This window comes from Odocoileus virginianus, chromosome X (genome assembly GCF_023699985.2).
Source record: "Odocoileus virginianus isolate 20LAN1187 ecotype Illinois chromosome X, Ovbor_1.2, whole genome shotgun sequence".
Classification (NCBI taxonomy): domain Eukaryota; kingdom Metazoa; phylum Chordata; class Mammalia; order Artiodactyla; family Cervidae; genus Odocoileus; species Odocoileus virginianus.
This window is the reverse complement of record NC_069708.1, coordinates 27,587,932-27,611,179: the sequence shown is the minus strand read 5'-3', so window position 1 is coordinate 27,611,179 and position 23,248 is coordinate 27,587,932. Positions and strand designations below refer to the sequence as shown.

The 23,248-nt window shown below is 45.4% G+C and overlaps 1 protein-coding gene across 6 annotated transcripts in view; it reads right to left on the bottom strand.

Moving 5' to 3' along the window:
• Positions 1–8,259: 8,259 nt before the first annotated feature.
• Positions 8,260–23,248, bottom strand: part of DLG3 (discs large MAGUK scaffold protein 3) — a 54,509-nt gene continuing 39,520 nt past the window's right edge. For 3 of the 6 annotated variants that reach the window (XM_070461841.1, XM_020882963.2, XM_020882964.2), the window contains 10 exons: positions 20,105–20,281; positions 19,810–19,885; positions 18,890–18,989; positions 15,269–15,310; positions 13,679–13,729; positions 13,129–13,230; positions 12,491–12,663; positions 11,991–12,100; positions 11,567–11,658; positions 8,260–10,517 (listed from right to left, as the gene is read on the bottom strand). In XM_070461841.1, the coding sequence (XP_070317942.1) occupies positions 10,411–10,517; positions 11,567–11,658; positions 11,991–12,100; positions 12,491–12,663; positions 13,129–13,230; positions 13,679–13,729; positions 15,269–15,310; positions 18,890–18,989; positions 19,810–19,885; positions 20,105–20,281 (1,030 nt within the window). In that variant the 3' untranslated portion in view covers positions 8,260–10,410. Of the gene's footprint in view, positions 10,518–11,566; positions 11,659–11,990; positions 12,101–12,490; positions 12,664–13,128; positions 13,231–13,678; positions 13,730–15,268; positions 15,311–17,013; positions 17,060–18,889; positions 18,990–19,809; positions 19,886–20,104; positions 20,282–23,248 lie in introns of all 6 variants that reach the window. The other 3 variants (XM_020882960.2, XM_070461842.1, XM_020882962.2) reach the window with 3 other exon arrangements.

The following is a 23,248-nucleotide window of genomic DNA, read 5'->3' as shown; positions in this document are numbered from 1 at the left end:
GATTTGCTTCTTGATGCAAACAAACTGAAAACAAGCCTCTTTTTCTTACTCCTAGCATTAGCTCATTTGGGGTCAGGCCTTCCTGATGTAATTTTGACAGCTCCTTGTTACTATTTTATATTCATCTTTGGTCAGATGCCCTCTCTCCACCTTTTAAATGTCTCATCATCAAAGAACTCCTTCATTTACATCATTTTCTTTCCATACTTTTATTTTTAATTCTTCATTAAAATACTCCACAATTATAAGGTCAGAATTTAGCTTCTAAGAGCTTTAAAACCCTTTTGGAAGGGCAGTTGAGTAGAAAGTGCAGGAAAACTAACAGTGACTACATCCCTACTAAGCACGGAGCCCTTCATGTGTGCCATCCCATCTAATTGTTGTCACAACCCTGGGAAGGAGGTGGTGTGACTCTATTGTTGCTGTTCCTTCCTTCTTTCTTTCTCCCTCCTTCCCTGTCATTCTGTGGGCAACAGGCTGAGAGAGTTTTAAGTCACTTAATCAAGGTCACATAGCAGGTAAATGGCAGAGCTATGATTAAAAGCTAGATCTATTAAGCCCCTGCTGCTCTTTCTTTGCCCTCATGCTACCTTTTCTCTGAACCATCTGAAGTCTGCCTTAAATTCTAGAGCAAAATACCTTACTATGTCCAGCCTTATGCTGTCAAAAATCCAGAGCTATTATGGTTACTCTTCGTTTCCATTTCACTAATCAGTTCTGTTATTGGTCAGAATTAGGTCATGGAGAGCAAACAGTTTGCTTGTGGATTTACTTTCCAAGGGGAAATAGTGTCAGCAAGACAAGTAAAATATTTCAAAATGTTCTGCTTTTAAGCAAATGAAACAATAGAAACCCTGGACAAAATACCTCATTTCTGCTTAATCTTGCCCAATGCCATTTTTGTGATCTGTGTCAGGAATACATAGCCATTTCCCCCATTTTGTAAAGTGCTATGTGACATGCTTACACTATATTACTCCGGCTCCTTTCTCCTTTCAACTTCACCAAAACTCTGTAGAGGACTCTGTCCTCATGTTTGTGGATGTCTATGCACACAGCACAATGCCATCTCCCATTCTCAAGGGAGTCTTTCTTTACAGTGTGCTCCTGATACCAAATTCTAGTTGTGTTTCATTCCACCAAGTCTTAATGATATCTTTTAGTTGATATTTATTGCCTTGAGGTAAAATTTCAGGATTACCTCGTAATACTAGGTTGAACCATATGAAGTTGCCATTTTTGTAAGTCTAAGCAGTAGAATATTGGCAATTTCATGTGGTTCAACCCAGTGTATGTGCTGTGCATTGACACACAAACAGCTTAAGCCATAAATTCTACTTATGACTTTTCCCAGATATATTCTCCTATGACTGAACAGGCACCTCTTCCATTGCTGTTCTTGTTGTCATAGCTGATATAGTAATTGATTTTGCATTATCAGGTCATTTTCCTCCTTTCCCCTCCATTTTCAATTTAAAGTTCTCTTTATCAGATTAGCAAGGCTTTGAGTAAACACATTTTTCCCAGTTATCATTGAGAACTCTGTCCCTAGCTAAGAGCCCAGCAATCCAATATTTTAAACTATAGTCCAGACAAATCCTATTCTGCAATTCCATCTCTATAGGCAGCTATTTCACCATTCACATTTTCTTTTCTAAAGTATCAGTTTTCTTTTGTAAGGGGAAAAAACACTTGATCAATCATGTCATTGAATTTTCCGGCCACAATAGTCATTGGGGAAAGTTTCTATGTCTCCTTTGGTGGGGCCATTCATTCCTACCAGATGTCCACCTGTTAAATCAAGAGGTGAAGGAAGGTGGAAATTGGCATTTGTTTGATAGCTTTACCATGGCTCTCTGCTAAACTGCAATGAAATACATGATCAGAGAAAATATTCATACTATGTCGGCATACTTATGGCCCCCTCCACATTGTCAACCCAGAAGCCATCAACCATTCATTCATTCATCTGTCCATCTAGCCAATGAGTAATTGTGGTTTAGACCCGGATCCTACCCTCAGTGAGCTTATAGTCTAACAAAGGAACTGGTTAGGCTTATAATTAATGTATTACAATGATTATAATATTAAAGATAGAATGTGACTAATATAAAAGAAGGGGAAATGTGTTGAGATTCCAAAGGAGGGGATCAGGAAATATTTTGTGGAGAAGGTTGAACTGGATTTGGACATAAGGGACAAGGGGAAGAGTATTCTAGGCAAAACAAAACAACAACAACAACAAAAAACCCAGCATGGCAAAGGCATAGTCTTCCGGTAGTAGAAACGGTGAATGGTTCCTTTTATGTGCAGTATAGAGTGCTTAAGGTAAATATTGAGGAAAAGCTTTGAAATACAGGTTGGAAGCAGATTATGGAGGATCTCCGACACCTGACTAAGGCATTTGAACTTGATTCTCTAAGCCATGGAAGAATTTGAGCTAGGGAGTGGTATGGTCAGAGACAGACTGTGGGAACATTAATTAGGGCAACAGTGGGTGAAGTGGATTGGAAGGGAGAGTCTCAGTTCAGTTGTATCTGACCTTTGCAACTCCATGGACCGCAGCACACCAGGCCTCCCTGTCCATCACAAACTCCCATTTACCCAAACTCATGTCCATTGAGTCGGCGATGCCATCCAACCATCTCATCCTATGTCGTCCCCTTCTCCTCCTGCCCTCAATCTTTCCCAGCATCAGGGTCTTTTCAAATGAGTTAGCTCTTCGCATCAGGTGGCCAAAGTATTGGTTTCAGCTTCAACATCAGTCCTTCCAATGAACACTCAGGACTGATCTCCTTTAGGATGGACTGGTTGGATCTCCTTGCAGTCCAAGGGACTCTCAAGAGTCTTCTCCAAAAAAAAAAAAAAAGTCTTCTCCAGCACCACAGTTCAAAAGCATCAATTCTTCGGCACTCAGCTTTCTTTATAGTCCAACTCTCACATCCATACATGACTATGGAAAAACCACAGCCTTGACTAGACGGCTAGAGGAAGCCTAATTTGTAAATCATTATAATGTCTCTATTTCACTCTTTCATAAGGCCCCACACTCTTCATGAATAGCACTTATGTTTGTAAATATCTATTTCTATGACTGTTTGATGCCTGTCTCCTCCACAGTGGGCTCTGTAAGGGCAGACTTATCTGTTTTGCTCACTGTTGTATCCCCAGGGCCTGACACATGGAATTGTTTGTTGAAGAATGAAATAATGAAGAATCGAATTGGGATAATAGCAGTAAAAACAGTGATGGTGAATGTGAGGACTATTAGAGAGACATAGACAGGATGCAAAGATTTCAGGTCTGGGTGGGGAGAATGTTTCAACAATGTGAAATATGGTAGAGAGGTTTGTATACCTCTGTAAAAGTATAAAATCTGTTGGTTTGGAATTCATGATGACTTGTGAAAGCAGTTTCAGTGGAGTGGTGAGGGCAAAAGCCAGACTGCAAAGAATAATACCAAGGCGGGAAGTAGTAAGAAACAGATGAGGCAGCACAGCACAGCAGCAAAACGCAGAATCAAACTGCCCAGGTTCAAATCCTTGCTCTCCCACTCACTAGCTGTATGACTTTGGGTGAGGTGCTTAAAACTCACTTTGGACCTGTTTCTTGCTTATAAAGTTTCCATAACAACAATATAGAGTTCTTGTAAATAAATACTTGCAAAGTTGGTAGAGCAATGCCTTCTGAAGGTTTGTAATTATTATTTCGCTCTTGCTGTCTAGCAGGGTCACGTGTTTCCCTGCACCCACTAACTCTTGACACCCTCTTGTCATTCTATTTCTCCACAAGATCTGAATTTCCCCATCCCAGGAAAGGCTTCCTATCTTTATGCAGCAGCCAGAGTGAGGTGGGGTTTTTAACCTTTTCTGTTGTTTCACAATCTTCCGCTCATCAGTCTCGACTCTGGTTTTTATTCCCCTTTACCCTCTCTCTTGTCTGTTATTTCTTCTCTGAAAATAGTGAGGTGAACTCTAGTAGAGGGAGGGCCTTTTTTTGTCTCCTCTACTTAACAGCAAGGGGGTGGATTCCCCCTTGACTTTTTTAGGGTTTTTTTTACCTTTACATTTTGAGTTTACTTATTTGCAGTTTTCCCCTCATTCAGCCTAGGAAGCTTCAACCTCTCTGATAAGTCGAAGGTAAGGGAAACTTTTTTTGTGTGGGAATTTTTTTAATGCCTCAAGAGCCAAAAATTGAAAAGCTCGCACTTAACAAACACAAAGCCAGCAACTGCTCTAAAAGCCCAACCTGGGGCATCACTACCTACAGGACCTCAGAACCAGGAAGCACTTCCTGGTTGGAGTCTCACAGCTGACAGCCCTCACTCTCATGAGAAACACCACCAGGAGCTACTATTTATCATCATGTGGCACCTACACTCTCCTTAGGAGGGCGTCTAGTGGCATGTTTGACACCTCTATTTCCATATTTTCCTAGCACAATTTCTTTGAGGGTAAGTAATCAGAATCGGCACCTTCTTCTATCAGTTTTCTATTTTTCAAGCTGTCCTGGGATCCTACACCTCTACCCAGCTGGGAAAAGGAAATTTCCCACATCCTAGTTCACACACCTCCTATGGATCTTTTTCCTCCCTCCTTTCCAGCAGGCACCGAGCATGTAATGTTTGATCATGTATAAACCTAATATGCTCTTGGGCTGTGTTCTTTGGCAGCTGTATTTAAGCCTCTCACACCATCTGTATCACTGTTCATTGGTTTTTTCCAACTGGAAATCCACAAAAAGCATGAACTGTCTTTTTGTGACAGATTCTGCATAGTATGTGTCCTTTAGAATTCTATTTTATCATTGTCAATAAGCCTTAGAGATGGGAGTGGCTGTAGGGCTCATTGGTGCAACTTCCTCCTGTTTTAGGTTAAGACAGTGAGGCCCAGAAAGGGGGAGTTCATTCACCAAGCATTTTTTGAGCATCTAGCATGTATTAGCTGCTGTGAGGGATACAAAGATACATCAGATGCAATCCCAGCCTTCTAGAAGCTTTCTGTCTAGTTACAGAAGTACTAGTTCTTCCTTGACAGAGGAAGAACAGAGTAAGTTCATATAAACTGCTAAAGTGGTGCAAAGGAAGGGAGGGGGAAGGGAAGGTCTTTTGAAAAGACCAGTGGCATTACCATGAAAAATGCCACTGAAGCTGAAAGTTGAAGGGTTCCATAGAGATCAGGACTGGAAACATTCCAGACAGAGGCTTTGCTCACAGGTTAAAAGGCAAGTCTAGATTGGTTTATAGAGAAACATAGAGTAAGTAATATGGAAAAGCAGATCAGGGCCTGCGGAGTATGTTCAGTATATCCCTCCTCCACAACCCAGACTCCTGTCACCAAGCTGGCCCTGCTGAACTTATAGCTCTAACCTGAATGCCACCTTCTCAGAGAAGTCTTCCCTGGACACCGTCTCTAAGCAGGAACCCTCTCTATATTACTCTCTATTGCCGCATCCTATTTAGTTCTTTCACAGCATTTAGTATAACATGTAATTATATACTTAGTTACTTGTTTTTTGCCCTCTCCCCACTAGACTAGAAGCTCCTTGAGGGCAGGGACTGTCTTCCTTTGATTTGCCATTGTTTTTCCAGCACCAAGCACAAGGCCTCTCATTAGGAGCTCGCTGGTCATGGCTCTTCTTATTGTGAGGGTAGTGGCAGTGATAATGAAAACAAAGCACTAAATTGAATGGACACCATAAAGAATCAAATTTCAGTAGGAGATTGGATATGATAACCAAAGGAGAGAAATCAGATTTTGAGCCTAGGTGACTAGGAAACTGCTGGCATTTAGGATGGGGGAGAAGAGTGAAGGAGTCTTACTTGAAGCCAAAATGCTCCAGGGAGGAATGGAGTCACAAGGAGTGGGGGGTGCACAGAAGTGATGCTGAGAGAGGAGTCTTTGAAAATCATTTTTGGGAGGTCCTAGCTGACCCTGAGAGCTTTTGGTTACCTGATAAACTTGCACTGAACCAATGAATGGTCAGTAAGATGGAGCAGAATTGGAGATTGTTCAGTTCCTGGTAAGAAGACAGCAGAGTGAAAAGAAAGGGAGCTAAAGAAGAGGAAGCAGTTGGAACTGAAAAGGAGTCCTAATTGACAGAGCAAGATCAGATAAGAAGTAGCAGGGACTCCAGAACAGAAGTTCTCCACAAAACAGAAAACAAACTTCACATTCACCACAGGTTTGGGCCTCATCAAATCTCTTCCCTCCAAGCTTGAAGGGAGGATGGTTGTGGCAACAGGAAGGCCAGTCTCAGGAGAACATCCTCTTGCATGTGCTCTTCACTACCAGCAGGCAGGTCTGAATCTTTCTTCTCAAACCACCCACTTTCCAGTCCTCTGACCTGTACTAGATAGATGCTTCTGAGAGTGCCAGGATGGACAGGACGCAGAGGGACTCCATTAGGTCTAACACGTAAACCACCAGTGAGTGGGTATCAATCCGATGCTGCAGATAAAATCTAGTGAGGGCTTCACTGCTGAACAGAATATCCTCTGTGGCAACTCTTGCTACCAAGACCACATTGGTTCCACAAGAGTCAAGGTACATGGGGTGGGGGATAGGGAGGGGGCACACCAGTTCTGCTATGTCTGGGAAGTGATGAAGAAGAAAGACTTTTTGAGGAAATTGGAATTTTAGCTTCATAATGTTACCTGCAGTAATAGAAATCATAGAGGTGCCACGGAACTGATTGAATGAATGAGAGGATTAGTGGCATCGAGGTCACGAAATCCTAGGTGGGAACACAGATAAAGGACAAAACATGGGAGCAACTGAGGCAAGCGCACTGGGCACCTAGGCGAGCATCTCCTGTGGGCACTTGCTCCTGGGGTTACCTTGAGAAAGCTAAGGCTCTCTCAGCAGCCAGTCTGACACCATGGACCTCCAGTGGCTGGCACCAGGCAAGTACTGTCCCTGTGGAGAGGGCTCCATCGTCCTTTAACACTAGCATTTGTGCTCAAGGAGCCCAGTGTCCCTTTTCAGTCCCTTCCTTTTTTGCTTGACTTTGACCCACTCAGGACACTCTCCCTCTCATCTCTGGCCAGTCCTGCAGCTCAGCCCCCAGTTTCCTCTGTATCTGACGTATTAGCTTCATCTTTGACCATTAACTTCCACACTTGTTTTGGGTAAAGATTCTGCTTTCATTAGCTAATTTCTTGAACCACTTTCACCTTAAGATAAAGTTGGTCATTTGTATCTGTATTTTATGTAGTCACAAGATCATCCTAGGAATGTTTTACGGTCTGTTAAATGAAGAACCCAGGGCCTGACTGGCTGTGTTGTCAACAGCAAAGCCTGGGAGAGAACGGTGTTGCCTCCCTGTGGAGATGGTGGCGGTGGAGCTCAGGGTCGGGGTGTCCACCTCTGCTCTTCCCAACTTGCTCAGCATCTTCCCACTGGGGCTGCGTTTTCTCCAGCTACACCACCTCCAGGAGGGACAGCAGCTGTGGAGCCAGCGTCTCAGCACAGCGGGATCAGAGGCCAGCTCTGTACCATTTGCACTTAGGAGCCAGATTTCCTTAAAACCCCACAGAGTGCTTTGGGGACTTCTTTTTGTCAGGCTGCCTTCTGGTGAATGAGAGAATGTGTGAAAAGAAGCACCCTGCAAACTGCCACGTGCCCCAAACAGCTAAGGAGTCATCCCCACTGCAGTTCAGCTCCCACACAGTCATCGCTCTAGACTTGAATCACAGCAGGACGACCTCAGGCTTCTGCACGCGAGCTGCAGGGACATCAGCCAAGTCACAGACACCTGCTCCAAGTGCTCCTCCTCTCAGCAGAGGGCTGCCAGAATGACTGACACCCTGCTCTGCAACCTGGTCCCATCTCACCCTTGGTTCCCCTGCATAGTAACACTTTCTGGTAGCTGGGTTTGCTTACCGTATTTATTACTCGGATTTCTGCTGCTCCCTTGGCTCCTGCTTTCTCTAACAAATGTCTGTGCTGCAGTAGACACCTCCTGTCTTGTGTACCTTTGGCATTTTGCCTCAAGGAACGCGGATGCCCTCCACACACACCTGGCCAGCAGTACTGGAGGCAGTGTTTGGGGGCGGGGATAGAAGACTGAGCATACAGCCTTCACAAAGGAACTGTTACAACCACAGGAGTCTAAAGCCATCCAGAGGAAAACCTGACTTGGGCAGCTGATGGTCACTAGGGAGAGAGCCTTTTGGCCCCCAAAGTTTTGGGGCATTTTTCCCATTGCTCTGCCCCACCATCCCCTCTCAACTACTTCAAGAAGGTCTCTGAGTCACAGTTCATCGCAACTATCATTTATTAAAAAATATATGTCTCCTTGGAAGGAACACTGGTCAACCAACTAGTGTCATGCTTGCTTTGAATCTCTGCTTTTCTTCCCTGGGAGGGGTAGAGGGTTGAGCATCATTCAGACTACATCACCTCACATCAGAGAAATCAACAACATTCCCAGCTTATCCCCTCCTCACCAGAGTCATCATCGGCCACCACTTCACCCCTCCTGCCTTCAATCCAGTGCACTGCCCAGGGAAAGCTGCCACCCTTTCTTCACCCACACTCTCCCCCCCAGACTTTACACTTAGCCTTGTCATGTTGGTAGGAGAACTGTTAACAGATTCCCTAAGTTTGGATGGTAGCACTCAAAGCATCTTCAACATGTGTCGTTTGCAGTGGTTGTGACACAGCAGGCTAGGAAACAACAGACTCAACCCTAGGGTTGAGCATATCCACTCTCTTCTCCCCTGTGTTGTGCCTCCAGTGTGGAGCTGAGGGAGGCATGGTGGCTTCAAAGGAGCACAGTAGGGTGGCATGGGGCCTGAGCCATACCTGCCACCTGCATTTGTGGTCAGAGAAAAAAAGTCCCTTGACCACAATCACTGCCGTATGACTCTGGGAAAAAGCAACAAAGCTTCACATCTCAACAGTAAGTGAATCTTAGCTATATAGCTCAAACTGACAGCATTAAAAGTCTACTTTCTTCTTGAGGAAACAGTAAGCTACCAGCTTTTACTGAGGGGGTGGGGTAGGTAGGGCATATGAAGCAGCTGTGGAAAAAACCCAAATCAAACTTCTCATCACGCGGCTGGCCAAGCTCAGGGCTCTCCCACTGTCCCAGCACAGGGCTGGACAGCAAGTGACTCCCCACCCCTGCCAGTGGGCCCCATGACAGGGCCTCAGCTGAGCCCAGCACATCCCTGGCAGGTGAGCGAAGGGACACATTACAATCGGAGCCCTGGCTCCTGTCAGTTCTCACCTGCTCCCCCTTCTGCTGATGGGACAGCCCAACCCGGGTCACGTAGTCTATCACGAGGTCCGGCTCTTCCAGAACATTATGAGCCTTTAGAACACAGTCAAATTGGATTCTACGCATTCACTTAAATAGTAAAAGTAAAATTTGGAAGAATGAAAAGGCTGACACAGTAGCACAACATGGTTTTGGTTTAACAGCAGCTTAAAAATGAACAAAAAGGAAACCTCTCATGCAGACACATCAGGTGGCATAAAACAATCAGCAATTTAATATGGTGGGAGCACCGTTAGCCATTCTCTGGCTCCCCACACGTGGGCCTGACTTGCCCCGAGGGCAGCATCGGCTCTAGGGTCATGGCTCCAAGCATCTGACCCCCGGGCAAAAGCCCTTTCTTACTGTCCTCTGGCTGATCCCTCCTAGAGAAAAGCCTAGCTCTCAAGAGAATGACCAATGTGGGTGCCCTCAGTCCAGCACTTACTACCACTTTCACTTCATCCCCAACCAGTTGGGATATAAGATGCCATCTGATTAGAATATGAAAATTAAAGCATTTCTCTAATAACACAGTACCATTGATGAAGTCTCCATAGATTTTCTAGTCCAAATGCGTGTGAATATATATATATATTATATGAGAGAGTATAATATATATATATAATAATTTCTATATATTTTATATAAATTACATATATATATCTATATATAAATAAGATACTTTCTGTCGCCATGACGCCGCGCTGTCCTGAGCCGCAAGGCCACATACAGATCGTAGCAAAGCCCGGGAGCCTCTCCTCATGTGGTGTGAAGGGCTCACTTCACAAGCCGCGCAGCTGTCCAGTCTGTCTTTCCATCAGTCCTCCTCTCTTCTCTTCTGCTTGGTTTTTATGAAAACAATGAATCTGATGGATTTGCACCTGTGCTAGTGCTTGGGAAAGGTTCATGCAGGAATGGGCACAGTCACATGATGAGTGAGATGGCATCATCCCAAAAATTAAACTGAAACAAAACAAAAATTTAAAAAAACAGAACAGGACTAGAAAACTTAATTTTTGGACATATCTAAAAAAGGGGACAAGAACAGTAGTCATTTGTTCTCCCCGTGGGGACAGGAATGAAGAGGAAGGAGGGAAGAGGGACTTGATTTCTTCTGCTCACAAGAGAATGGTTGGAGGGGATTCTTCAGAGTTTTTCAGGGGATGGGACCCAAATGTAGTGCCCAGACTGGTCCTCAATGATTTGTTTGATTTTGTTATAAATCTCTTCCAGTGAGTCACCCTGTACAATGGCTGAAAAGGAAAACAGAATAATTATTATGGTCCACAGCAACCCCTCAAACCCTGACAGTCTGGTCCATCCCAACCAGCCCACAGTTCAGCCCAGCTTGTTCAAGAGCCTGGGACAGTGGGGAAACTAGCAGGCACTCAAGGCCCAGGGCTTGAAGTCAACTTGCTGAGACAGTGACACTGGTGGCAATGAGTAGGAAAATGTGTTGCTTAAAAAAATGTTTACTGAGCACCCATTAGATGCCAGACCTTGCAGTTCGTACTGCTCTTGGCTGCCATAAGGCCAGCAGCCGGCAATTCTGATGCAGCCTCATTGGAGGATTTGGAAAATCCTGGTTATCCAGAGCAGGAGTTGCAAGTCACAATTTCTGGCAACATGCAGTGCTCCTGGGGCCATCACATCTGCATTATGTCAGAGGTCAGCCCAGCAAACAAGGACACAGTTGCTAACAGAAAAGCGAGCTCCAGTATCCAAGGTACGCAAGAACAGTTATGAATCCTGTGGCCAGCTAACCTTGTAGCATCACCAGCTAGAGTTTACTCAGCACCAACCTGCACACATAGGTCACCATACTTCAAAAGGTAAGCAACATATTACACAGAAACCTTCCCAACCTTTAAGGAACTGCCCTTCTAAAGTAGGTGACCATATAAACATGCACACATGTGTGTGCACACACTGACAGAGAACCTGAACACCACACCAGGGAACCATCATCATCAACAAACGTTCACTCAGCATGTATAACATGAAGGTGGCCATTGCTGGATGGGGGAGCCTGGGTGGGGAGGGAAACAAACTAAAACAGGGAGCTACAATCTAGGAAGACATGAAGACAGAATGTACAAAACAATCAAAGCATTTGGTGATGAGGTTGAAACTATAAACTGGCTAAACTACTCCGGCTGGAGGGTACTCGAGTACTTTGGAAATGCTTGAGCTCCAAAGCAGCCAGAAACTGTGCCAGGCGTCTAGGCCTCTTGGAAAAACCTCACAGAATAGGTGTCTGCCTGCTCCCACATTACCCCAGCTGCACAATGGGGAGACTTACCTGTGAAGTATTCTCCAAACTCCTGCTCCAGTTTCATGGCTTTGTCATAGATCTTATTTGCTTGTTCATATGTCTGCCTTCGGTTCATTTCCCTTCCAAAGATACAGAAGAACATAGTACCAAACTAGGCTCTATGTTTTGATTAACATAAAGGGTTGCTCCAGGCTCCCTGGAAAGCTGCTTAGCTGCCCTCCAAGAGCAGTAGTGGCCCAAGGCTCAACATCTTCCCCAAACTTCTAGGTCTGAAAGCTTAACTAGGGGTACAAGCATGAGAACACAAATTCAAAGGAGCCCCCAGTGAACAGAGAGGGACACAGACTTTCCACTGAGTACCCACTGGGTCTTACCCCTGCCCAACAAACCACTTGATTTTTATTGCCTTTCCAGAGCCCTCTCCTAGCTGAGAATCTCAGCAAATACTTACATAAGTGCTTCAATGGACTTGGGCTTGATGAAAATGGCAATGGGGTAAAGTTGCGACTGCTGCAGCCTCTTGATAGCATTGCCAGAAACATCTAATATGCAGTGCTTGCCCTGAAAAAGAAAGGACTGCCATCAGTCCACCTAGTCCCCATCTACCCATGATGCTGACCCCAACATCCACCTGTGGGAAATGTGGGGCCACCTAGAGAGGCCTGGAAGATTCTACCTCTAAGGTACCCAGGCTCCACATTTGGCTCCTACTATCCAGAAAAGGCCACATCTGTAGATGCAAGCAGGGTGATGCTCTGGGGTGAGTTGCACAGAGGAGAGAGACATCTCCAACCAGGGGCTGGGAACATGCAGAACGGGTACAGCTTTGGTCAGCACTGCCACTGGCTAGGCTATGTGCTGGAAGGACAAGGATCCATGCGGCACTCTGGCAGGACCATTTCTGTGCTCCCTTCGAGAGTAATTTTGTAGGGTGACCACTTCTCTCCTTACCCTCTCTGCAACTGCCCTCACTGACTGGATGCTGGTCCCATAGAGATTGTCGTTGAACTGGCCTGCCTCAATGAACTTGTTGTCCTGAATATCCTTCTCCATCTGTTCTCGGGAGACCACAAAGTGGTAGTCTTGCCCATCCACCTCATTATCACGCCGAGGCCGGGTAGTATCTGCAGGAAGACAGGAAATGCTCTGTGGCACAAGGACAATGTCCTACCTCAAGCCACCGAGGGCTGACTTGTTTCCCCCCGCTGCAGGGCCCCCAAGTCACTCCAGATGAATGAGGGAAAGAGGCTGGGAAGAAGTTTATCTTGCCTATATCTCTTCTAATCACCAGGTTTCACACACACAAGGAGCTATTTGCTTTAGCTTCAACTGGACCAGAAAGATGGGGTTTCCTGGGCCAAGATCTGGCAGAGAGATGGTGAAAAATGTGGTACAGGACCCAGCAAGCCTAACAAGCTGTCCCAGCTTTGGGGGAATATATGGCTGCCTAATTTCTTCTGGGGGGTTGGATGCACCCTATTCCTAGAGACACCTAGAACCCAGCCGCAGGCCCTCTTTATAAAACATGAGAGCAACAATAATTCCCAGGGCACCAACGCCTCCCTCCCAAAGACACCCTGGGCTCTCACGTGGTACACAGGATCCAAATTTATGTGGAAACTCCGAAATTAGGTCATCGTTGACTCTGTCCTTCATGGGGCCCAGGATGATGACAGGCCTTGCATAGTGAACTGGAGAGCGAGCATGGATACAGTCAGTGAGGTCCTCACCAGACGGCCTGACCTCCCTCCTTGTCTGCCTAGAGCAATGATGTGCTGGAGCCACTGCTCAAACAGAGCAGCACATCTTCAACCATTTTGCCTTTTAACTACAAAGACATCAAAGAGCCTTTAATTTGAGAATATCTAAGTCCAAGGCAAGTATGAAATCAGAAGCATCTCCCTTTCCGACAGATTCAGGAGAAATCTGTGCATGGGCACCAACAGCTGAGCAAGGTTTTTCAGAGCAGCCATTGAAGAGAGGGACCAGAGCCTCTCTTTTAGCAGCGGCCACACACCCACTGAAATTGACCTTCACCATCATTCGTCAATCTCTCCTCTGTCTCCATGGCCAACCACTGGTTTGGGTCCCATGACTACCAGATTAGCTCAAAGGCAAGACTCTCAGAAGGGGGCTTACTTTCTTGCCGTGTCACTGGCTCATATGACAGAATAGCATCCTCCTGTCCTTCTGCAACAAAAATTAAAGACATGTTAGCACTTTATAATCTGCCTCCTTGTATCCTCATCTCCCTACAACATTCACTGCACCCCAACCTCTACCTGAAAACAGTCTTGTCAACTAGTTCTTGCTAACAACTGTGCTGTGGGCCTGTCTACTGCCCACTGGAATGAAAGCACAGGAAACCATTCATCACCCCTAAGACAGGAGTCAGGAGTCCTCTTGTTCAGCAAAATATAGCTGAGCAAAGGAACATGACCCAGAAGCCATTAAACCTCCACCAAAAACCACCCCAATGTCCCAGAACTCTTCTTATAGGTAACAGCTCTGCTCAGTTGCCCTCTTGCTTCAGAAAGAATCACAGGAAAAGCTTCAAGTGATGGAGACACTCTGCCTGTGTCCCTCATCTGCAGGCAAGGGAGTCAGGGCACTCGTGCAGGTCCCCAAAGCTGGAGCTGAACTTTACCCTTTTTAGGGTCTGACTATTTCCCTACACTGGAAGAAGCACCCAGAAAAGTGGCACAAGGTTGGGCTAAGGTCCCCAGTGCCCTTTAAGAGCAGTACTGAGCCCTGCTCGTCCCACACAGGAGAGCTCCGTCTATCCTAGCAATGATGAAGGCTCCCTAAGACAGTCACCAAGCAACTTGGTACTGGGTACTGCTGCTGCTGTTGCTGCTAAATTGCTTCAGTCGTGTCCGACTCTGTGTGACCCCATGGACGGCAGCCCACCAGGCTCCTCCATCCCTGGGATTCTCCAGGCAAGAACACTGGAGTGAGTTGCCATTTCCCTCTCCAGTGCATGAAAGTGAAAAGTGAAAGTTATGTTGCTCAGTCATATCCGACTCTTAGCGACCCCATGGACTGCACTCTACCAGGCTCCTCTGTCCATGGGATCTTCCACGCAAGAGTACTGGAGTGGGTTGCCATTGCCTTCTCCAGGTACTGGGTACTAGGAGGTCTCAAAGTGACCGATGGCAGTGCTAGGGAAGGCAGCGATACTTGCATCAAGCCCTGGAATGCATTCTCAGGGCCTCTAGCTACAACTCCTAAAAGGCCAGTAGTCCCAAACTTCATGGGGTTTGAATTGTGGCTTCTCTGGCCCGTTCACAGGATTTCTGAAGGAAACCTGAGCTGTCACCTGGTCATTTAGCCCAGCAAAAAGGCAAAGACACCAAGCTGTCACCCAGGAGGTACTAGTGACCTGGAAAGGCAATTCAGGACAATATCCCCCAGGAACCATTCTCCTTTTGGTCTCTGAGTAAATATGTGAAACTGGCAGCACCTACAGCCCCAAGTGCCTACAGTAGGGATGCTTCTAAGTCAAGTCCTGGCCAGAAGTGCAGAGCATATATTCTATCCTTTAATCCACAGCCTAAACCCCATCCCACAGGGACAAAATGGCCACAGCATTTCCAGGATCTCCAAGTGTACATGGCTAAAAGAAGCACTAGCCTCTGAACAGATATGGCAGCCATGCAATGCTGGAATGACGATGGCTGGGCTATGTGGTAGAGCTACATGACATGGGGAAGAATGACACACACTTACTGGAACTGCTTTCGCTGTCACTGGTGTTGGATGTCACTCCCTCTGCAAGCCAACAAGAAAGAGACTCTGATTCAGAACACACCACTGAGAGGTCACACGCAGCACAAAACTCAAATGCTCCAAGAGCCGGACGCTGAGCTGTCAACCAAGCCAGGTCACGGGAGGCCTGCCACATCAGGCTACCAGCTGGGAGGTGCAGCTCCAATCCTGAGACCCTGGCCACCGCACACTTGTCCCCAGGGTGCTTTCAGTCTTCCAAGGCCCTCCATTATAGACTACCAGCTTCCATTCTTCATCTGAATCAAGAGAGCTGACTTGGACGATTTCCAAATACTATCTCAGAATGCATCTCCCAATGCTATCAATAGGAAAGGAAAGGCAGTGATAGTAGCAAAGAGGAGCCCAGTGAGCAGGCTGCTCTTGAATTTCCTCCCCAGATAGAACCCCTGAAGAACAGAATTGTGTGGTGCTTCAGGACTAGGAGGCTAAGCACTGGGCTGGGTGAACAGTCACCAGGGAATGACATGTTGGCCATCTGGTGGAACCAAGAGCCCTCCTGCAATCGCTACCCAGAAGGAGGGCTCAGTCTCAGTGGTGAAAGGGGATGCTCCTCCATCCGTGAAAAGACGACAAAACAGAGACAACAAATGAAGAAGAATACATGGAAGATAAGATGATCCTCCTGTCTTAGGCTGTTGGGACCCACCCATATCCGAGTGGGCAGAGCAATCATACTCACAGGAGGCACAAAGCAGAGTTTGGCCCAAACAAAACGCACTACTCCCAAGATGACAGCAAATGGAGATGAAACATGAACAAAACAAACTATGGAGTGAGGCATTGCTCGTTTCAGCCAAGATGACACTGTTCCAGACTGTGATATGCTGTGGCCCCAGGAAAGACTGGCTGAGTCACCACCCATGCTAGTTCCTGAGTAACCCACGGAGGAAGCACCTTTACCCTCATGCCTTTATTATTCATGGAAGGAGAGTATCTGCTGACAGAACCCGCCGGGCACGGCCACATGTGTGCACACACGCACCTGTGTGCACAGCAGGGAGGATAAGGCCCTGTCATCTAGGTCCCTTCTTTTTTCAACTCTAAGATTATTTTCCAGAGGTGAGAGGATGGTCAGAGTTCTCCAAACTAAAGCACTAAATATACATAGTCCATAAAACACTCTTGAGACGCCCCCCACCCACTCAGCCCCTTAGAGACGCTCTGGAGAGCCAGCCCGCACCATCTGCTGAGGGCCCTGAACCTGCTGGGACATCCCAGATGTTTGCTGGGTAAAGGGCTTCACAGCACTATCACCCCCTGTTTAGACAAACTAAAACAGCTAAATCTTAAGCCCAATTCTTTAGGGCTGTGTCACTGGGAGAAGAATACAGCCGGCAGGCACCCCTCACCTCAACAACAGGCTAAAGATGAGCTGAGTGGTCACCCCTGGAGAAGCACTTGCTGCCCCCCTCACTTGTAAGGTGGAATGCCAAGGCAGCTCCACACCATTTCAAGGTACAAAAGGAAAAAACAGACATGAATGATAGGCTTTTATTATGGTACCAGGGATCCAGAGCAAAAGTGTGACATTCAGAGCCACTTCTACTTCCTCCTGTGGTGGTTTCCATTCTCACAAAGTCTCTCATTGCCATCCCCTCCACCCAACCCCACGTCCCTTATACCCCCAACCCCAGCATCTCCATTCATGCCAGAAATACAGTTAACAGTATGTAAGTTTGACTTACTCAGGTTCTTTGCTCCATAATAATCGTCACTTAACCCAGGGAAGTCCTAATTTCACAGACAGCAGAACAAAGAGGGAGGGAGGGAAGAAGGGAGGGAGGGCAGGAAAGAATTGGGGAGACGAAAGAAAACAGAGAAAAAAGACAAGGGGAAGGAAGAATACAGAGCCAGGTGAGCATCAGTGACAGAAGTATGAAATACTATGAAGACCTATAGCTACAGTGAGGTTAAGAACTTTGCTACAGGAAGAACTTCCCGGGTTAGATAAAATGCCTGGACTTCATGCTGCCCAATTTGCTGCCAGATGGCCTTGGAGTGAATGACCTCTTTAAGGTGGTCTAGAGCCTACACAGGCTGACAAGACAGACAGGTGACTTACCAAGGCTTGGAGTACCTGCTTTGACTAAATTTGTAGTTACAGAGCCATTTCTGCTTTGCCCCTGAAATCATCATTTCCCTTTGAAGGTGAATGAAAAATCAAACATCTATGTGTGGCAGAGAGGCAGGTACAATTATCATCATCCCAAGGAGCTTCCCAATACTGACTTGCTCTGTCCAAACCCTTCAGGGAAAGCTTCATGCAGTCTGAGGTGTGGCCTTCCAAGCTGACATGAGTTGTGCAGACCACAGGGGATGAGCTCAGCTTCTGAAGAATAAGCACTAGGCAGTTTCAACTCTTATCTGACAGCCAATTCCCTCCCCCATTCAGCTAGGCCACTCAACAGTGAACTCTCCTAGGTGGGGCTCAGTGGGTAACTTTTGGAATTTGTCTGGTGAACTGTGGTGACCTCACCTCAGGTCTCTATCTCAGATCGCCTTCTTATTGAGCTCCCCAGGACTGTGAGCCCTAACCTCCATCATGACCAGGGCACCCTTGTAATCTACCAGCTACCACCCCAGACCCACGTATCCCATGACCACGAAACACGCTGGCCTAGAAAAAGGACATTCCCTTCCAGAACTAGGTTCCTGCTGTCCCAACAGCCCAGGACAGAGGTTTACAATTCACCATGAGCCACATGAGAAATATTTCAACAGCCTGACCTGGTGTTTAAGGTTAGGGTGAGAGCAGATAATTTCTGAGGTATATGGCAGAAAAAGAATATTTCTCAGCATTGCAAATTAACTTAGCCCAGCTTTATGGCCTTTTCTACCAAACCAGTTTTGCGTTTCTTCAATAAACCTTTATTTGGACAGTGTTAAGTAATTCCTGTTTGGTATCAATTCCTTTTAGCAAGAAGGATTTTATTTTGAAAGCTGGCTCTGTAATCACTCAGGGAAGACAGTTGAGTCTGTTAGAGCCATGTGAACATTCTGTGTGCAAATGCACATGCATGTAATTCAAGAACTAGGCCCAACTCCGGGTGTCCAGATAAGAAAAGGCTCTTCTCTTGACATAGATGAGCAAAGATAAGGGAAAGAAATCACAAGCGAAAGAAGCCGGGAGAGCAACACTGAGTCCCTAGACTTGATTCTCTTGAAAAAACATTTTCTAAACTTGACACAGTAGCTGGTAACTGCTCATCAGCACCAGAGCAGAGCTCAGCCTGGCACTCCCAACACTAGTGGTGCCGGGACTTCCCACTGAGCCCCCCTGCAATCACTTCTACCTCAGAGCCTCCAACATCCTTTCAGAAGGAAGAGTTGGACAAAAAAGACCCAACGTCGCCCTATACAGACCAATTTCTACCCTGACTCTGCAAATACGCAGGTACACACACACATAAAAACATGCATGCACACAATGGACGGATGGACACGCGTGTGTGTGTGCGCACAAACACACACACACAACACACTTGCCCAGTCTTCAGTGCAACTGAGGCAGAGAGGGTGGGGCTGTGGGTGATCTGCTCTCTGTTTCCTGCTGCTACTTACGTTCCTGTCCGCTGCTCTCCTGGGCCATGTTTTCTTTGCTCTTGTAAAATGGAAACTTTCGAGAGAGGCGGAAACTCTTTTTACGTTTCGTTTTGATCGACTGTGAAAGAACATGAAGATGGAGGGGAAGGACAGAAGAAAAAAAAAAAACAGAACAATGGATTTTAAAGCATGCAAGAAAAACTAAAATGGAGACAAATGGTGAGCTAAATAAAAGACCACCTCTCACAAATGGAATCTATGAGATTAAATGAAAGTTGATGTAAGAGGAAAAATTATGTTTACAGGAAAATGTTGTACGGATGTTAGAGGTTTCTACCTAATCCAGACTCACAGCACTCACTGGTACATCCTAAATGACAAAGGTCACTGTAGCCTCCTGGATACATTCCCTAAGGTGCCACTGATAAACAAAGAGCCATCTACTCCATGTCTCTCTTCCCTCTACTGCTCCGGAAGTTCTTTGGCCTGTGAAGCTCACAGAAGAAAAGGGGTGAATGGATAGAGCCCTCATGCTTTGTTTGGTCTGGAGGGCGGTCGGAGCTCTGAGGCTGGCCTTCCTGGCTGGATGATGAAGCCAGGCTCTATTTAGGGTCCCCACAGCTCCGAAAGGGTCTACAGCCAGGGAGACACCCACAAATGGTTTCATATGCCCCAAGAAAGACAGCCTTCCAGACAGTGCAGCTCCAACACATCTTCAGGAACCAGTTACCCAGCTGAGAGGAGTAACCCTGGCTGTAGAGTTTGGATGCCCCCTTTCTCTGCTTTCTGAAAAGCAGTCAGTGTTCTGATAGGACAGAGGCAGCACCCTGAAAAAGAGATATTCTTTTGTGCTCCCCAGTTCTCTTATCCACCAAACAGATTTCAAGTTTCTTATGCCTCTTTACATATGGCTGACTTCCTTGGGGATCCCCACTTACCCTGTTAGATTCAATCATCCCCGTCCTGGCATGAAACTTCACGGTTTTCAATCGAGCCCTTTCTTTCTTTTCCACCCTGTGTGGGAGTGAGAAAGAAGTCCTATTACTGCCAGTGCATGGTCTCAGCAGCCATCTTTGGCTCACTGAATCATAATCATGTCCTGAGCACCAATTCAACACCAAAAAGGAGTAATAAAGCACATCTACTGCTCTCAAGCACTTATAGTATAATAGGTAAAAAAGAAATACCAGGAAGAGGATAAAGAAAGCCTCTCTCATGATTATGACAACTCACCTCTTCTTACTGGGGATCACACCGATTTGCTCACTTTCTCCATGTGGGGTCACCAGTCTCGCCTGCCACCACTCATCATCAGATGCATTAATGACGTGTAGAATGTCACCATAGGAGAAGCTGAGGCCTTGGCTTGGCAGGCAGCTGTCCCGAGTCCGGTCATAATCAAACAAGGCTCTAGAAATGAAGTAAAAGATGAAGTTGTTGTCTCAACCTTGGATGGAAGGGTGGTGGAGGAAGGCCAACCCAAAGAGTCAGCACAGACCCAGCAGCCTTATAGCAGACAGGAAGGAATCCTGTGGGAGACTGCATCCTTCTTTCAGTCTGGACAATGTAAATATTCTATTCTCCCAACAAGGTACATAAGGGAAAAAAAATCTTTCATGACTCCCATCTCCTCCCAGCTTCTGGACATGAAGTGAAAGTCCAAAGCAGAACACCCTTGCTGGTCTTCTCCCTCAGACGCATCCTCCAGAAACAATTTAGCTCTGCCAATGGGCTGTCTCAGTTTACAACAAATCTTCAAAAATTACTTGAAAATAGGACATAAATGTTAGCTACAATCCCAAACAATGAATGGTAAATGCTGTAGAAATACAAAAGAGAAAAAGGCCCTGGGTTCTGTGGCAACAAATCTAAGGCTGCTGTTGACCCACACAATGATAAACTTGACAGGGTCTGTATAAATAAGTCTCCCAATTCAATTTCTTTCTCTCTCTCTCTCTCTCATGTATAGGAAAATGGAGGCTCAAGGAAGAATAATTTGACTGAGGTCACACACCAAACTAATCTGGGATAGAACCCAAGTCCTCTGACAAGACATGTGGAATAAAGGTTAAATGGGAAGGTAGGAGAAGGTGGGAAGAGAGTTATACCATCTAAGCTTGAAAAAAAAAAGGTGGAGACCAGCTAGGTTGTAGGTGAGTGTTATGGAAAATGAGGTTGGAAATAAAGATCTGGGGCAAATTTTGGAAGGCCTTGAACAGACCTGATCCAGTGACCTCTGAAGATCTGGGAGTAAGGAAGTGACACATCAAAGGAGCCTTAAAAACATTAATCTGACCTCATATATGATCACATACTGGGAAAGGGGGTAGATTTGAAGGCAAACTTAAACCAAAGCTACAAGCTCAATCCTTTAGGACACACCGCTGACTCCTGCTCTGGAGAAGCTGGTACTTGACAGCAGAGCTCCCCTGCTCAGGGAACAAATCCATCTACATGAAAATATCTACTTTTCTCCTCCTCTGGATCTCTCCTCATATGGAGTCACCACAAACGGGTGAGTGAGAAGTTTGTATTTTTCTACTTGCAATCTAGGCTGTCTTCATATTCTCTGTTAACATCTTTACACACACAGCCGAGCAGAGTTCCCAGAACTAGTTCCAAGACTTAGACTTCTACCTGCAGTGTGGTGGTATGTGGCTCAGCTGGAAGCTGCAAAGTAAAACATACTATTTCCCCATGTGCAGGCCAGCCCATATGAAATGGAGAAGGTTGTAAAACTGTGGAGTGTGAAATACTGTTGCTGCTGTTTAGTCACTAAGTCATGTCCAAATCTCTTGCATCCCCATGGACAGTAGCCTGCCAACTTCTTAAAATGCAATCCTTAAGAAATCATTGTCAGATTATTTGAAAATGAAAATACCCGAACTTTAGAGGACCTTTGTATGTGCGTGCTCAGTCATGTCCAACTCTTTGCGACCCCATGGACTGTAGCCCACCAGGCTCCCCTGTCCATGAAATTTTCCAGGCAAAAATACTGGAGTGGGCTGCCATTCCCTTCTCCAGGGAATCTTCCTGGCTCAGGGATTGAACCCAGGTATCCTGAATTGCAGGCAGATTCTTTACCACTGAGCCACCAGTGAAGCTCTCAGAAGACCTTTATCTCCCTCAATTTACACACTCAAAGCAATAAAGAGAGAGGTCAAGGTCAGCAGGTTAAGGAGGCACTCCATCCCTGAGGTTCTTTCTGGGCTTTGTGTGACAGAATCAAATCTGAATGCATTTACACTGCATTCAAAACTGAGTGTCCTAAAGCAAGGAAGGTATTCTGTCAGAGGTTCCTCTGAAGAGGTGCATGGTAAAGACCTTATCCTAAGTGACAATGAGAAACACTAAATGTCATTCTGAGCTTCAAAGACTAAAACAAATGTAGTAAGGAAAAGAACAGAGCTTGGATTCAGAACAAATCAGTTTGGAGAGGAAAGGAAGATGTTTAAGTGAGTTAGGAAAGATTAGGATGAGGTTCTAGAAGATTAGAGGGGAGAGTTTACTGGTTATAAGTTTAAAACATAAAACGGACAATCCAAAATATATTTTAGCACCTCACAGAACTATATTGATACTTGGCAATAGCAGTAAGAAGCTGAAGTATATATGGTAAAGTGGACATAAACATTTTGTGGATGAGGAATCCAATTATTGGTTATTGATTAAACATCTGAGATTTAAATAAAACTAACTTACTTCTAAAATGAATTTCAGACACTACAATATTAAAACACATAACACAAGCTAAGTAGAAACCAAATAAGTACAGATCCAAGGCAACAAGAATGCCAGCAGTTCCCACTGCAGTGTCAGGAATGGAACTGTTTGACTTGTTTTTTAACCACAGGCATGTGTTCCTTTTACGACTTTCAAAAAATGTAAGTCAATTTTAAAAGGAACTGCTTTCAAATTTTTTAGGTGTTTCTTTTTCTTTTCTAACATATTTCTAAACAACTGCTTCTTCTTGTTTGTTTTGTTTTTTATATTTTAGGAATTATGTATTGGTTTTCTATAGCACTCACCCATCCTTTATCCTCTGCTCTCCCAACTTAGTTACATCACATTTTTTTGGTTAAACAATATTTAATTTTACATCATGACATAAGTGGTGTTCATAGATGATGACTCCTCCTTTCCTATAAATTTTTCCTATTTTTTTTCCTGGTGGAAATAAATGCCTGATTTTTCATTTGACTACATTTGTACATCTGTATTATTTTGTAGTTCTGTTATTTAACACATAGAAAGCTATTTAGATTTACTATTTCTGTTACAACATTTGAAAGCAAGTTAAAATATTTGAGAGCAATTACCTTGGTGTAGCAAGAAAAGGGGTAAATAGGCAAGGGTTTTTTTGCATATACTATTGTA